Source organism: Stylophora pistillata, chromosome 3, assembly GCF_964205215.1.
Source record: "Stylophora pistillata chromosome 3, jaStyPist1.2, whole genome shotgun sequence".
In the NCBI taxonomy this organism is placed as follows: Eukaryota; Metazoa; Cnidaria; class Anthozoa; order Scleractinia; family Pocilloporidae; genus Stylophora; species Stylophora pistillata.
Genome location: NC_142521.1, coordinates 38,253,484 through 38,267,295, shown reverse-complemented (window position 1 = coordinate 38,267,295; position 13,812 = coordinate 38,253,484). Strand labels below are relative to the sequence as shown.

Genomic DNA, 13,812 nt, shown 5'->3' with positions numbered 1-13,812 from the left:
TGACAACAACGACCTTTTATGCTGTTTTCATCTCTACAAAGTACGCAAATTTCGCAGAACGAGACGACAGTGTGTGCGAAGCTGCAAACGTTGCAAAAAAAAAAAATTAAAGCACCAACGAAGTGCAGAGTTGACATTCACAAATTTATTTTATGTTAACGAGGCAATATCGGTGATCATTTCAATGCATTTATAAACGTCCTTACACCGACATTAGCTTTGTTACAAAGATATCACATCAGATAAACGTTTCGTCAACAGGAGGATCTCTGAAAAATGAAGATGCTTTCCACAAGACCTTCCCATATTTCATTTGGCTTTTTAGAGATGTCATGACACAGATCCCTGAAGAGTTCGAGGGTATCAAGGACTACCTATTGAAAAGGGTAAGTAGGTTTATTCGATGCAAAATGCAAAGGAATATACAAACATCGTCACTGGTGGCCTTTTTTTTTAAGAAGTCCCCAAGTAGTAAGTAATAAAAGTGAAAAAATAACGGCCTTTATTTGGATTTCCGATACAGTACGCTTGCTCCGAGTTCAGTTCATGGATTCACAGTGACATGGACTCGAGTGAGCTTGGAAGTCCCATTATGGCTTCTTTGTCCAAGCATCAGGAATAACGTTTTGCATGTGAACAGAGATATCAACTATGTATAGATTACCTGTTATTAAATTATGACTATTCATGTTTTCAAGGTGTTTAAGCCAAATATTTCCAAAATTGATGAACCTCAGGATGCGATTGCTGAAGGAGTCCTTAAGTACTTTTCTGGGTTTGATGCCTTTTCTCTGCCAGTGCCTACTTTTAACCCTGAGGCGTTACTAGATCTAAAGAAGAATCTACTTAACCCAGATTTCCTTACTGGCACAAAACAGTTTGGAGAGTTATTGAAGTCCAAGATGGGTCCTAAGAGAAGTTTTAATGGGGGAGAGTTCGTCACTGGAGAAGGTAAACAAGAATTTCATCGAATTAAAACTGAGGGAAAATTATCCGTTCATTTTCTGTTGCCAATACGTGTTCAACTCAATAAAGAAGGTATAAGTTTCTAAAGAAACTGCATGTGATAACTTTTTCAGCAACGTTTAGATTTCTCAGTGTAATAATTTTCAAGTGAAATTTAGGAAGAGAGACCAATTTTTTCTTGTTTCTGAGAATGCGTCTTGGCGTGCAAAAGTTAAGTTGCAAGTGAAAAGAAACAGAAACCCAGAATACTTAAAAACAATCCAAAATATCTGGATTAGGATTGCACTATTGCATGTAGAACATGACGTAATTTGCCTTTGTTATCGATAGATAATAATTACGTAACATTGCAATGACATCGATCAAGATTGCTAAGCCCCTTTTAACCAGAAACTCTAGCATCTGGTTTCCGACACACTTTCCTGCTCTAAATGAAGGTGAAGAATCAAATTTTCACATGATATATTGGGATGAAACGTCAAACAGTCTTGTTGTACGTAATCAGTTATCTGATAGCTGTATTTATTTGGTTAGAAACGAAATTCCTGAAGGTCATATCTTTTAGGAACTTATATTTCAAAGTTTTATTAAGACTTTAATCGGATCCATCCACCTCTTCATTCTTCGTAACATGTGACTTTGTCACATGTGATTTGAATTGTTAACTTTCAAACGTCTTCGAAGATGCTCTATTGCCCCTTTGTGCTGTCCGTTTTCCTCGCCGACTTGGTGAATAACGCTCATATATTTACATTTACCTTATTCTGACAGTTTGCTCTCGTCGACTAATTTCATTTCATTTACGTAAGAACTATACGACGTACATACTTATTAACGTGGCTATCTAAAATTTTATCGAGTCTGAACAAATGATTCCCCATAATGGCTCGCCAAGCGACTGCCTGTTTCCTATCATTTGTGTGTTACAGGAATGGCATTTTTGACAAAGCTTTACGTCGATGCCATAAATGGTCCCTTCAGCATTCCTAATGTACAAATAGCTTGGGAAACGTTTATAAGGACCAAATGCGAGAACGCTAAGGATAAAGCGGTGTTAGCTTACAAGAGGAAGATGGAGACAGACCTCTCAAAGTTACCTCGAGGAGCAAGTGAAATCCTGGCGAGCCATGAGTCTGCATTCGGTGAGAGTATGGAGATATTTGAAAAAGAAACTGCTGGAATTAGCTATGAAAGCACCAGAATGGATCGCGAGGAATTGACGGTAAAAGAATTAAGTGTTGCTCCGGGGAGTTAGGGATCCCACAGCCAAGAATAGAGACTATATAGAATTCAGTTTTATTAAGCACTATCCGCTACTATACTTAATATTTTAGTCGAGCATGCACACAAAACGTAACACGATATCTTGGTTTAAATTGCTTACTTACAAGCCCTGAAGTACGCACAAGGTGCTATTTTTAGCATATACGGTCAGTTGCAAAGGCAGCATGTCTACATCACCGCATTTATCTTGTTCGAATGCACTTTTTTTGTTTTATAGCCACTTTTCAGTATGGACTCCGGGAAACAACCTCCTACTTTGTATGTTAAAAAGAGTAGCCCATCCTCTAACAACCGTAAAGTAGCCTTCATCTCCGTGTTTGCCTTGTCCCTCTACCCTCCCCCTCCTGTGCTTCGTCGTAAATGATGGTTAGTTAATAAGTGTTTTAAATAAACTCAGCAACAACCTGCGGTAGGGTGGATGAAGGGCAGTAAAAATTGATCTACCGAAGCTCCGCTTTCAGGCGTGGCTGAATCAATATATTTTTTATGAAGATGCGCAACGAACCTTGCGCCATTGTTCTTCAACAGAAAGAACAAGCTGAACAGTTGAGTTTCTGGAAAGCTGAAAATGATAAATTGACCCAAGAATCCTGTTCCACACTTTTGAAAGAATTACGGCAAAAGCACTTGGATCCAGTTCTTTCACAGCTGCATGGACCATTCGGAACAAGCATATCTTTTGAAGACATCGACAATGCCTGTGCACAAATTGAACAAGATTACAAAGATTTCGCCTTTGGTGCGAAAGACGTCTGCGCTGATGTCTTTCACGAGTTTCACCAGGTGATTTAGAGGTTCACTTCGGTCTAGATGGACAGAACTTGAAACTAGAACAAGAATTATCAAGAGAGAACTTCTCCTCTTTTAGCATGACTTAATGGCTTACTTTGTGAAAGGTATTGAGAATCTTAATCCAAAATCTTTGAAATTCCAAGCAAGTAACAGGAAGGTAAAATCTGACCACTTTGCTCGGGATTTTACTTTGGTTGTCAACGTAGAAATATGTTCGTTTGTCTCAAATATATCTTAGAGGTCACAGTTTTCGAGATACGGAATTTTCATCAGTTAAATGAAGCAGGTTTACAAACGTCCAAATTGTTTGAGCGTTTACCTTTCCCTACGAGAGCGATGAAATGCGGAACAGTTTTCGATATTAAGAATGAATATGTTAGTAAAATTGAAGTTAACGAATGGAGTGGGATTGGAAACATTGGTAGAATATGAACGAAACCTATAAGATAACTCAAAATGCCTTATAGATTATGGCTGAGAATTTTTTTCTTTTTCACTTTAGAGCTTAGAAGCTGAGATGGGCCTTTATGAGATGATGATAAAAAATTTGAAATGTTACGAAGAAACTCTTCTTAAGCAACGCCGTGAAAATGCTCAGAAGGAAAAAGAGACAGAGGAGGAAAGGGTTTGTAACCTGGGGGCGGGTGGGTGTATGGGTGGCATCATTTTTGTTGTGAAATCATTTTTTGGTGTGACACCGTTTTAACTATTAATTCAAGATCAAAAAAATTTTGTGAAGTGATTCTCGCAGGTGAACTGCATTATGGCCAATGAGGAAAAAACAGCCTGAAATATACAGGCTTCGAGGGGATTCGAAACTGTGCCTTCCCGATACTAGTTCACTTGGACTTCCAGCGGAGCTATGGAGCCACGTTTTGCGCCTTAAATGTAGTCACTTTTTTCTAACTCCATGCATCATGTCTTTAGGAACTACGGGTTTCCCTAACATACTCTCAAAGTTACAGCTTTAAAGTCGGATAAAACTGGCTGGTTTCTTTAGTTCTGAAGTTCTGAAATACGATGATAAAAATTAAACTTGTTATTGTCGATTAGCAAATAATTGTGTGAGAAAAAATGACCTACTCTAAAGGCGTACAAAATAATTTAAGCCTGACGAGAAAGGGACTTGGCGAAGAAAGTAAGAAGAGAAGAATCACGCTAATCGTGCTTCGTGATTTAAAGTGGCTCTTTGAGATACAACTCGTGAGCAAACATCACAAAACTCGTACGCGTTTGAACGTTTTCATATATTCATTACAAAACTTTTGAAATAGTTATTAGCTAGCATGTGAGTTACAGCGCCATCTTTGGGCCTGCGTTATCTCTATAGATGCCAGGCAAGATTTTTTTGCCTGACAGCAACATGTCATTCAGTCCGCTATTACCTTTCCTCAGAGTCAGTGTGAGCCACCCGCAAGGGCACGAATTAAGTTATCTTGTAGTCCTCGAAATACGTTTAGTAGAGGTCTATGGTTATAGCAATTATTAAGGGGTTACCTAAATAAGAGACTGGAGAAGGCTTTTTGGACCCATTCTGAGCATGAAAAAGTCATTTCCATTCGATGTTGATTGGTCGATCAAAACAATGCGGTCTTGACAAAACCTCTCGAGGGTACCAGGGGAGCTAACTGGTTAGTTTGTCGACTGCAGGTCGCTGGCCACCCTCGCCGGGCTTATTTTTGTCACCCAACATACTGTGCGATCGCTGGCTTCCGAAAAATAACACATATCTTAATCAATAGGCGAATTTTTGGCGACCAAGCAAAAGGGATATGGCGGTGGTGTTATTTAAAGTATCGCAAGGGCTGCAAAACGCTTACGGCATATGGCGATCGGTTAAAAATTACCACGAGTCAAAATCATCTAAATCAACTGCATTAATACCTAATTGAGCACCGAAACATGCATTTGGTTAATCGATGTATGTACGTACCGTTACAGACCAGACTTACAATCCAATTGGACTATTCGTCTCTTGAAGAAGTACTAAAACATTTTAATCTGATCAAGGAATGATCCTTTTTATTATGAAGCGTTGGCATTTCTTTTGAAGCGAGTTCTTTATTGAACTTAGAATGACTATCCCATGATTTAAAATTGTGAAAACTAACAATCTTTTTAAATAAATCTTCTTTTAACTGCAAAACAAGGACCTGTCGTCACACAGCTATGATAAAGGAATACCACTTTGTCTACCCGACAACTTTACTTGGGACCCATCAACACGAGAGGTGAAAAAGACGAGTGATGTCCGATCTTCCCTTCGTCCTATTCCCCAGGCTATTAAGATGTTGCAAGAAATTAAAGGTAAAACAGCAAACTAGATTGTTGTTTAAATTCATATTAGAGTATGATAAACCGAATAAAGGCTAAGTGGTTGTTTTGATTAAAAAGTAGTCACATTCGGATTGTATCAAATTGCCAGAGGATTGTCCTTTTATCTGGCTCAATTGAGATGGTTTAAGATTTGACAGTGGCCAATGAGTCGTAAAATTCGTTCGTGCATTTTGTTTCCACCTGACAAACATCTTTCCTTCTCTTGGTGATGATTAATCTACCTGTTGAATTTATTACGTTTGTTCACAACACACTCCTTCTCGTCTGTAACATACCTCAGCTAATATTTAGGCGATGAAAAATGACTTGCAGCAAATTGTAATTGCGTTTCAAGCGAATATTATGGACTGAAATTCAAGTTCTCAAAAAAAATTTGCATCATCTCTCTTGTAATAAAGGAATCAAAATCATTTAGAACATTTGCCTTCCAGATCCGGTTTGCGTTGTATCCATTGCTGGTCCATGCAGAGCAGGAAAGTCCTACATAATTGATGAAGCATTTGGTCAAATGGAAGTGTTTCCTATCGGTCATCTCGTGGACCCACAAACTACAGGAATTTGGATGTGGATTTCCCCCCAAAAGTTTGAGGTTAAAATAGACAGATAATACATACCTAGATACAAAATACGGCATAAATGTGATAGTATTCAAGATGACAAAAAATATATTTTTTAGGAGGCTGTGACCATGATGAACCATCCTAGCTTGGCCACCATTTTGGGGGAACACCTGAAGATCTTCGTCAGTTTCAGCTATCTTAACTTTTAAATAACAGTAAACATGAAACATGCTATTGTACCCTTTTCAAAATTATTTATTTAGTTAAAGATAATTGCAAAATCAAATTTTTCCGACGGTGAGATAGCCACATTTCCTATGCTTCCAAGGAAGCACTGCTGTCGCCACACTCAAAAGGGGTTACGCACGGCCACTACTAACATAAATTACTCTTTGGTCTTTGCAGGACTCACGCGGCCGAAATTTTAGAGTAATCCTATTGGATTCAGAGGGTGTTGATAGTGCAGAGGAAGGAGATGATAACCAAATCTTCACGCTGACTGTTTTGCTGGCATCGGTGCTGATTTACAATTCGATGGGCACTCCAAAGCGGACAGACCTCAATGAGTTGGAGTATCTTTTAATAATCAGAAGAACTGCTGCTCTACATCATGTTTAGCATAATGTTTTTTTTGAGATTGAGTACTCCGACATCGCCGCGGACCTTTCGCTAGCTTGTAGTTCATGAAAGATGCAAAATATGACAAATGTAGTAATGTTCAGAAAGAACCTTTAGAACAAAGTGCATGTGAGCATAGCAATCGTATCCTATCAGTTAACCAATAAATCATAATTTTTACTAGAATAAACTCACTTTTCTTATTTAAACAAGAGCTCTTCCGAATAAGGTTCAACTGGTCTAGAATTCTCAAATTAACATTTTAAGTCCTTAATGATGACTTAGCTTCATCGTTGAATTATCTCAGCGAATCAGGATTCGATCGAAAGGCAGCCCCGCTGATAAGAACCTGTTCCGAAACACATTTCCATTCTTCTTTTGGCTTCTGAGAGATGTGTCCCTAAAACTTCCTAGGGACTGCGAAAACTTCAATCAGTATTTTTCGAAAAGGGTAAGTCACACTGAGGATGATAGGGATGTTTTTTATTTACAACTAGATGTAGCTTTACTTAGTTTCACTTTGATGATGTTAAACCTATGCATATTGCCTACTCTTGCAAAATCAAGTATATTTATGACATATGGATCATAGACTAAAAGTTATGAGAGCTGCGATATGTAAAATTTGAAAGAAAGAGCCTTGGCACTTGCTTTCTCCTATTTTTTTGAACTAGCATGAATGAAGCTGTTAAATGAACATAATTATCGTTGTGATCCATCAAATATTTTTGCTCGCGCTCGATTGGTCGCATCTCATGACCAAATATTTCTTAGTTAAAACTAGGGGATATCAAAGGATATCACCCAAGCGACACTGCCATTTTTCAAACCTTTCGTCAACTGTGATAAATCCTTGTTTATAATTATACTCAAGATGAGAAAGCGTTTTCTGATTGTTACAAAAGAAGGGGAATGGTTGTTTGTTTATTAAGTCGAGCCTGAGAACACTCGAAAGAAAACATGACAGGCAAGGAAATAGTAACCTTTCGCGCCCGTTGCAATAGCCTTTATTTTGCGCGAAAATACGCTCGTATATTTTGACTCGGACATTATCTGTTCCTCAAAGCTAACATTTTTCTTCGAGTTTCGCTCTCTGAAAAGTGTTCGTATACTGGAAGAGATGATATCCGCGGACAAATATTCGAGCATATTTCCGCGCCAAATACAGGCTATTCTTAATTTATTATCCAAATGTGCTTTGTAGAGTACAAATAACGCGCGAGAAGCGTACAAATATCACGAAATATGTACTGCAGAAATATCCGCGAAATTTGCCCGTACTGAAATAACAATTTGGCCTGTTGGATAATAAATCTCTTATTAAACGTTTTGTTGTATAGCATTGCTGAGTATTTTAACTCGTTGTTTGTAAGTTGACGAGCCCTACGAGCTCGTCAAAGTATGGCACAACTCGTAAAAATACTTAGCGATACTACACAACAAAACGTCTAATGAGATACATTTATTATCCAACTGTGCTTCGTAGAGATTAACTAACGTTAACGCGCAAATCGAGTACAAATAGCACGCGAAATTTGTACTCTAGCGAACCAGTTAGAAATTCGCCTGCATCAACAACCCGTAAAAATACCCAGTGATATTGCACAATTACCCATTTTACCGGGTGTAATATATAACATTGTAATGCGCTTTTGAGTATTTTTATAGAAAAAGTGCAATATAAGTATTAAATATTATTACAATAATACGTTTAATAAGATATATTTATCACCAGGTATATCATTATTGTCATCATCATCGTCATGACAATCGTCATGATCATGATCAAATTATCATTATTATTATCAACTTGATATCATCCCTTTTTTATACGGCTTGTTTGTGACACGAGTTTTGCCAAATAGCGGTATAACATTCAAAATACAATATGTCATCGTATTTTCTTTTAGGTTTTTAATGAGATTCCAAACGAAAACCAAGAAAAAGTTGCTGAGAGCATTCTGAGTTTTTTCTCCGGATTCGGAAGCTTCAGTCTGCCTCCACCTTCAGCTGACGCCGAAATAATACAACATATCAGTAGCAACAGGGACAAACTAAACCCAAAATTCCGTGAAGGGGTAAAACGCTTTGAGGCCCTCTTGAAATCAAAACTGGTTCCTAAAAGCAGTATCAACCAGAGCGAGTACGTTACAGGAGAAGGTTTGTAACGATTATCTCCACTTACTATTGCTCATTCTATGACTTTTTGATTAAAGTAAGTGTCGTAAACTATTAACCACCTCCACCAAACAGAGTAAAGGAAAATATTAGAAGCAATGGGCATTCAAAGTGAAACCAAGGGAATTGATTGAAGGGAGTTCAGCGGGTCACCGCTAACCAGAAGGTCACCACTGATGTCGGTCAAAATCTTGATTTTCGGCATAAGGGGACACAGTATGCCCTCTTTTTCATTTCTCCATTTTGATAACCATGTTTTTAGCAAGTTGAAAAAGATTTCAGCAAGTAGCTTTGGAAAAGTCTGAGATAATTCGATGAATACGGGTGAATTAGCGATTGTGTTTTAACGGCTCATTTTGGAGAGAAAAGTGATGAGAAATTTATTTAAAGTTACTTGCTTAAGACACAAATGACTAATCAGTTAGATTCATGTCAAGAGTTGAGTTTGTTCGGGTATAGTCAGACCCGTACTATAGAAAAGATCACGTGACCCCGCTTTATTGTAAGATTCTTTCCAATTCCTTGAAATATCTCATTGGGATCCAGACAAGTTATGTTATATCTAGCCAGTCACTTTAAATTTCCATTGAGTCGGAGAGTTAGGCATTAAGCATCGACGTTTTTGCGAAGCGGTGATTCATAATACTAAGATTGGATAATGACTTGACGTCTGTGTTTCGACATTTTGTACCTAAGATTAAAAAGAGAACTTAATTGGCAACGCGCAAATGTTTTGTGTTGTGTACTTAGCCCTTGGAGAGTTGGTCATGTTATACACAGACGCCATCAACGACCCTGACGCGATTCCAAACGTGGAGAAGGCTTGGGACATTTACGTTAAGAAGAAAATGGCGGATGCTAAGCAAGATGCCTTGGAAGTTTACAATCAGTGTATGTCGCACCTGACGCGCTTGCCCTGTGATGGAAATAACCTTTTGGAGAATCACGAGTCCTCTCAAAAGAAGGCCATGGAGAAGTATTTAGTAGAAACTGCCGAGCTGATTTCAACTTCCCTGAAAAAAGATTTAAGCGAGTTGACGGTAAGTGCATCGTACCGACGTAAATTGTATCCTTTCCTCCAAACCTTTTTCTCAAATCTAGTTTTATCATTCTCTCATATAAACTTGAATTAAAGAAAAACGAGACCATTTCATGGAATACGAGAAAATTTTTTCAGTCCTTTCTTCTGACATTGAGAATTACAAAAGTAACAAAACGCCGACATTAAAAAAGATGCGCTTACCTCCTCCTTAGGAGCACGATTGGTCACGGGACAAGTAATTACCTAGAGCTCAGGCATTCAAAACAAAAGCCAAAGTAATTTATCTTTTGTAAGGTAGCCTTCGAATCATTGAATTTGTGGGGACTTAAGAGGTAAACGACAGACTTCTTGTCTGACTGAATAGCTATACGGCCTTGCCAAAAAAAGAACATTTCAAAACTACGACAAAAGCTGTGGCACCAGGAGAGAGGCATCAAAAGTTTTTTTCCTGAATAAAAATTTAGACCTCTACTAGTGGCCACAACTAGTATTATTTCTCGAATGCACATTGAATCGATGTTTAGTTTGTTCTGAGTAGCGAGTAATTAAAATGAAAATGATACTTCGTAGCAAACCACATCGTTCTTAGTCCTCAGAGTTATTCATGTATATACACGCCACGATTTTGTTTCGCAAAGGCATTTTTAAGAATTCAACAAGGATTTCATTCTTTTCTTTACTTCAGAAATCATTTGCCGAAAAACTGCGGCTTTGGAAAGAAGAAAATGCCACCCTAACGCAAAAATCTTGCGATGAGTTGTTGAAAAAGTTGAAAGGGGAACACTTAGATCCAGTCTTTGAAAGAGTACGCGGCCCAGACGGTGCAAAAGTGAAATACAGTGAAATAATGGATGCCTGGAACAAAATCAAAGCTGGCTTTAACGCAAAAGCTGTTGGAACTTTAGATGTCAGGGCGGATGCATTCTTTAAATTTAATCAGGTAAACTAACTCGAAGACGAAGAAGGATCTTGAGTTGTTTATCTCTTACCCACGGGAAGAATTAACAAGGAGTCCCAGTATTTTAAAGTTAATTAAACGCGAGCTGTATGTCTCGGCAATGATAACGACTATTTTTTAAAAGGATCTGGCCAGAATTACGTTAGGGACAGAGGCGAGGCTGTGAAATATTTCTGCAATGAGGAAGAAAAAGTTGTTAGTTTTAATCATGGCCCTTTACGAAGAACATAATGAACACACCGTTGTAATCTTGCATTGCTTATAAATAAGCCCTGAGCAGAGGTAAGGAAAAAGATTTTATGACGTCTGCTCTAAAGTTTTGGCCAAGAATCTATTTAGCATTCTCCATAACCTGTTCCACAGGCATCACTGATACATTGCAAACTCTATTTTGAGTAATGTCGGTCGGTGAGTTAACAAGTTTGTTTCTTTTTTTAAAAGCACATGCAAGATGAGACGAAGAAATACGAAGAAATTCTCAAGAAGATGAAGGATTACGATGAAAATATTTCCAAGGAAAGGGTTGCGAAGGAATACGCAGAAAAAGAAAGGAGAAGACTGGAGGTTAGTTGCATTAAAGATTGATCAACGATTTGTGAGGAAGGTTTCATCAAGTTGAGAGTTGCCAAACCCCACATTCAAATCATCGTGATCATCGCGATTATTTGAAAGTGAACTTTGGCAATTCTCAACTTGATAAAACCTTCCTCTCTCAAATAATTGTAAATGCATTAGAAGCCAGAAAAGGTTTTTTTTTTCACTGACTGTCACGGTGAAGTTGAGAAAATGTTTCACCAATTTTAATGTCCTTCTTATGTTTGCCTTACAGGCACAGCTTGCTGAAATGGCAAAGCTAGAACATGCACGTCAGAAAAAGGTGTGTTTTTGCCTTTACGTCGTTCGTTTGTACTCCCAAGAGGAACCTCCTCTTTTCGTAGACAGAGGAGGCTTTTCGCGGCATGCGCTCCATTTGTTGTATTAATACTTTTATTACGAATTATCAGTCTAGATCAACATAATCAATTGATTTTCAACATAAAAATGTTCTCATCTTACACATTGTCAACGCATTCCTCAACTTCAGTATTAGTGTCAGAAATGTTCGTGATATGACTAATCGGTACCTTTTTTACAGCTTTTTAAATTTAACTTTCTTTCTCTTCTTACAAGAAAATTATTGCATATCGGATAAATTCAAGCCATTCAATTTCCCTTTGATTGTTTTTGTATAAAAGGAAAGAAAATTTCCGGTGAGCGCCCAATCAAATAAGTCCTTGCAGTTTTTGGGATTTCATCTTTGATTGTTTATATCTTGTTTATTTTTACGTCGCACACTTTCTGGGCAACATATTGATAACATGCAGAAATGTTCTTTCTGTTGAAGGTGGAAATGCTTGAAAAACGGCAGCAGAACGAACTCAAACTAATAAAGGAACAATCCAAGGCAGATATTGACGCTTTGCAAAAGCAAATGCAAATAGTAAATGAAGCCGGCATGAAGGTTCAAGAGCAATTACAAACACAACTAGATGGTGCTGTCGGAAGGGAGAAAGAAGCCAACGAAGCCATCCAAGCGATGAAACTGGTGTCTGATCAGAACGTCGCACAGTTTAAAGCTGATCTTGAAGCTATGAGTGGAGAGATTCGAGAGAAGGGGAAAGCAAACACAAAAACGCACGAGGAACTTCTACAGCAAGTGACCCTTCCAGGGAAGGCGGAAGGTCAGACCATACAGGTTTTAAACGATACGATACAATTACTGCAGGAACATAGGCAGGACGCTGCATTAATGAGAGATCAGATCCAATCTTTAAGTACCGATCTAATCAACGCTCAAAAGCCAGGATTTCTTTCATGGGTTATTCGTAAAATATTTTAGTCAGTGCAGTATTGGTTCTTACCACTTTAGTTGTTCGTACTCGGTTTGAATTTGAATCATTGCAGGTACATGCAGTGCATCTTCTTTTCTAGCCACTGCGTTATATCTAACTGAGGTGCCCAGAACAGGTATTCAGTTTTAACGCGTTTTCGCCATTGGATAATGCATGTGTGTGGAAATTTTTTTTTCGCGTAAATAAGGCAAAAGTTTGATCTCTAGAGTTTTGTTGATTCTGAAAAAGATTCGTTTGTCAACCCATTTGACGATCTTGGAAAAAATTGATAGTGAAAAGTGATACAACTTGGTGTTAAATACTTACGAAACTCGTCTAAAAAAAAAAAAAAATCGGCGCTCAGTGATAACTGAACACTTTATGGTAGGTTACTGTGATTCTCAATTGGTTAATTATGATCTCGAGTTTTTTTTTTTATTATTATTTTTTTATTTAAGGGGATCGTTTTTAAAACTAATGATAACAAAGTAGGGGAGTAGATAAGATTTAAGTGAAGTCTTCTGCACAACAGAAACGTGTTGGCTTTTACGCATGTACGTTAGCTCGACACAATTGCAAGGAGCCATTTCTTCCTTGATTTGGCTGTAAACCGCCTGATTTGTATGATCACGGAGTTATGCCGAGTTGTTCTGGACGTCTGAATTTTAGAGATAGCAAAATAAACTTAACATGAACTTACATTCCTATGATGTTGATCTAAGTCAGAGTCTAAGTGTAGATGTCATAATTCTTTTACTGAAAATTCCCCAACTACGCCCCCTGACACAAATAAAACCGAATTCGCTCTGAGGCACAGAGAGGTTTATTAAGAATACGAACAAAAATTAAACAACAGTCGATGATATGCCTAACAAATCTCTCTGCCACCCTATGACATCACGCAAAATCACCCAGGGCGGGAGGGTGGGCGGGAAGAAAATCCAAACAGTACAATACAGAATCTCTGATGTACGCTCGATATGAACACTAAAGCGAAATGAAACACGAAAATCCTGGAGCCTGATATTAGAGGGTGTGTGTTGCGCATTTAATCCCTTTGAACACGTGCTTGTCCAAAGGGGGTAAATAAATAATGATAATAAAAAAAAAACCGACGAATTCATTTGTTTGCAAAGGAATAGAGACAGATCACATCGACAGTGCGAAAACCCAATTAATAGGTCTACCCCTTTGTTCTCAACGAGT

The 13,812-nt window shown here is 38.0% G+C and overlaps 1 protein-coding gene across 1 annotated transcript in view; it reads left to right on the top strand.

Annotated features, from left to right (window-relative positions):
• The window catches only part of LOC148735996 (uncharacterized), a 34,716-nt gene extending 21,411 nt beyond the window's left edge, over positions 1–13,305 (top strand). The window contains exons 6-20 of the mRNA XM_088751674.1: positions 218–386; positions 699–951; positions 1,896–2,188; positions 2,779–3,033; positions 3,545–3,667; positions 5,193–5,349; positions 5,811–5,968; positions 6,345–6,511; positions 6,843–7,008; positions 8,468–8,717; positions 9,486–9,775; positions 10,463–10,717; positions 11,177–11,299; positions 11,565–11,612; positions 12,120–13,305. Of these exons, the coding sequence (XP_088607800.1) occupies positions 218–386; positions 699–951; positions 1,896–2,188; positions 2,779–3,033; positions 3,545–3,667; positions 5,193–5,349; positions 5,811–5,968; positions 6,345–6,511; positions 6,843–7,008; positions 8,468–8,717; positions 9,486–9,775; positions 10,463–10,717; positions 11,177–11,299; positions 11,565–11,612; positions 12,120–12,614 (3,202 nt within the window). The 3' untranslated portion in view covers positions 12,615–13,305. The remainder of the gene's footprint in view (positions 1–217; positions 387–698; positions 952–1,895; positions 2,189–2,778; positions 3,034–3,544; positions 3,668–5,192; positions 5,350–5,810; positions 5,969–6,344; positions 6,512–6,842; positions 7,009–8,467; positions 8,718–9,485; positions 9,776–10,462; positions 10,718–11,176; positions 11,300–11,564; positions 11,613–12,119) is intronic.
• Positions 13,306–13,812: the final 507 nt, after the last annotated feature.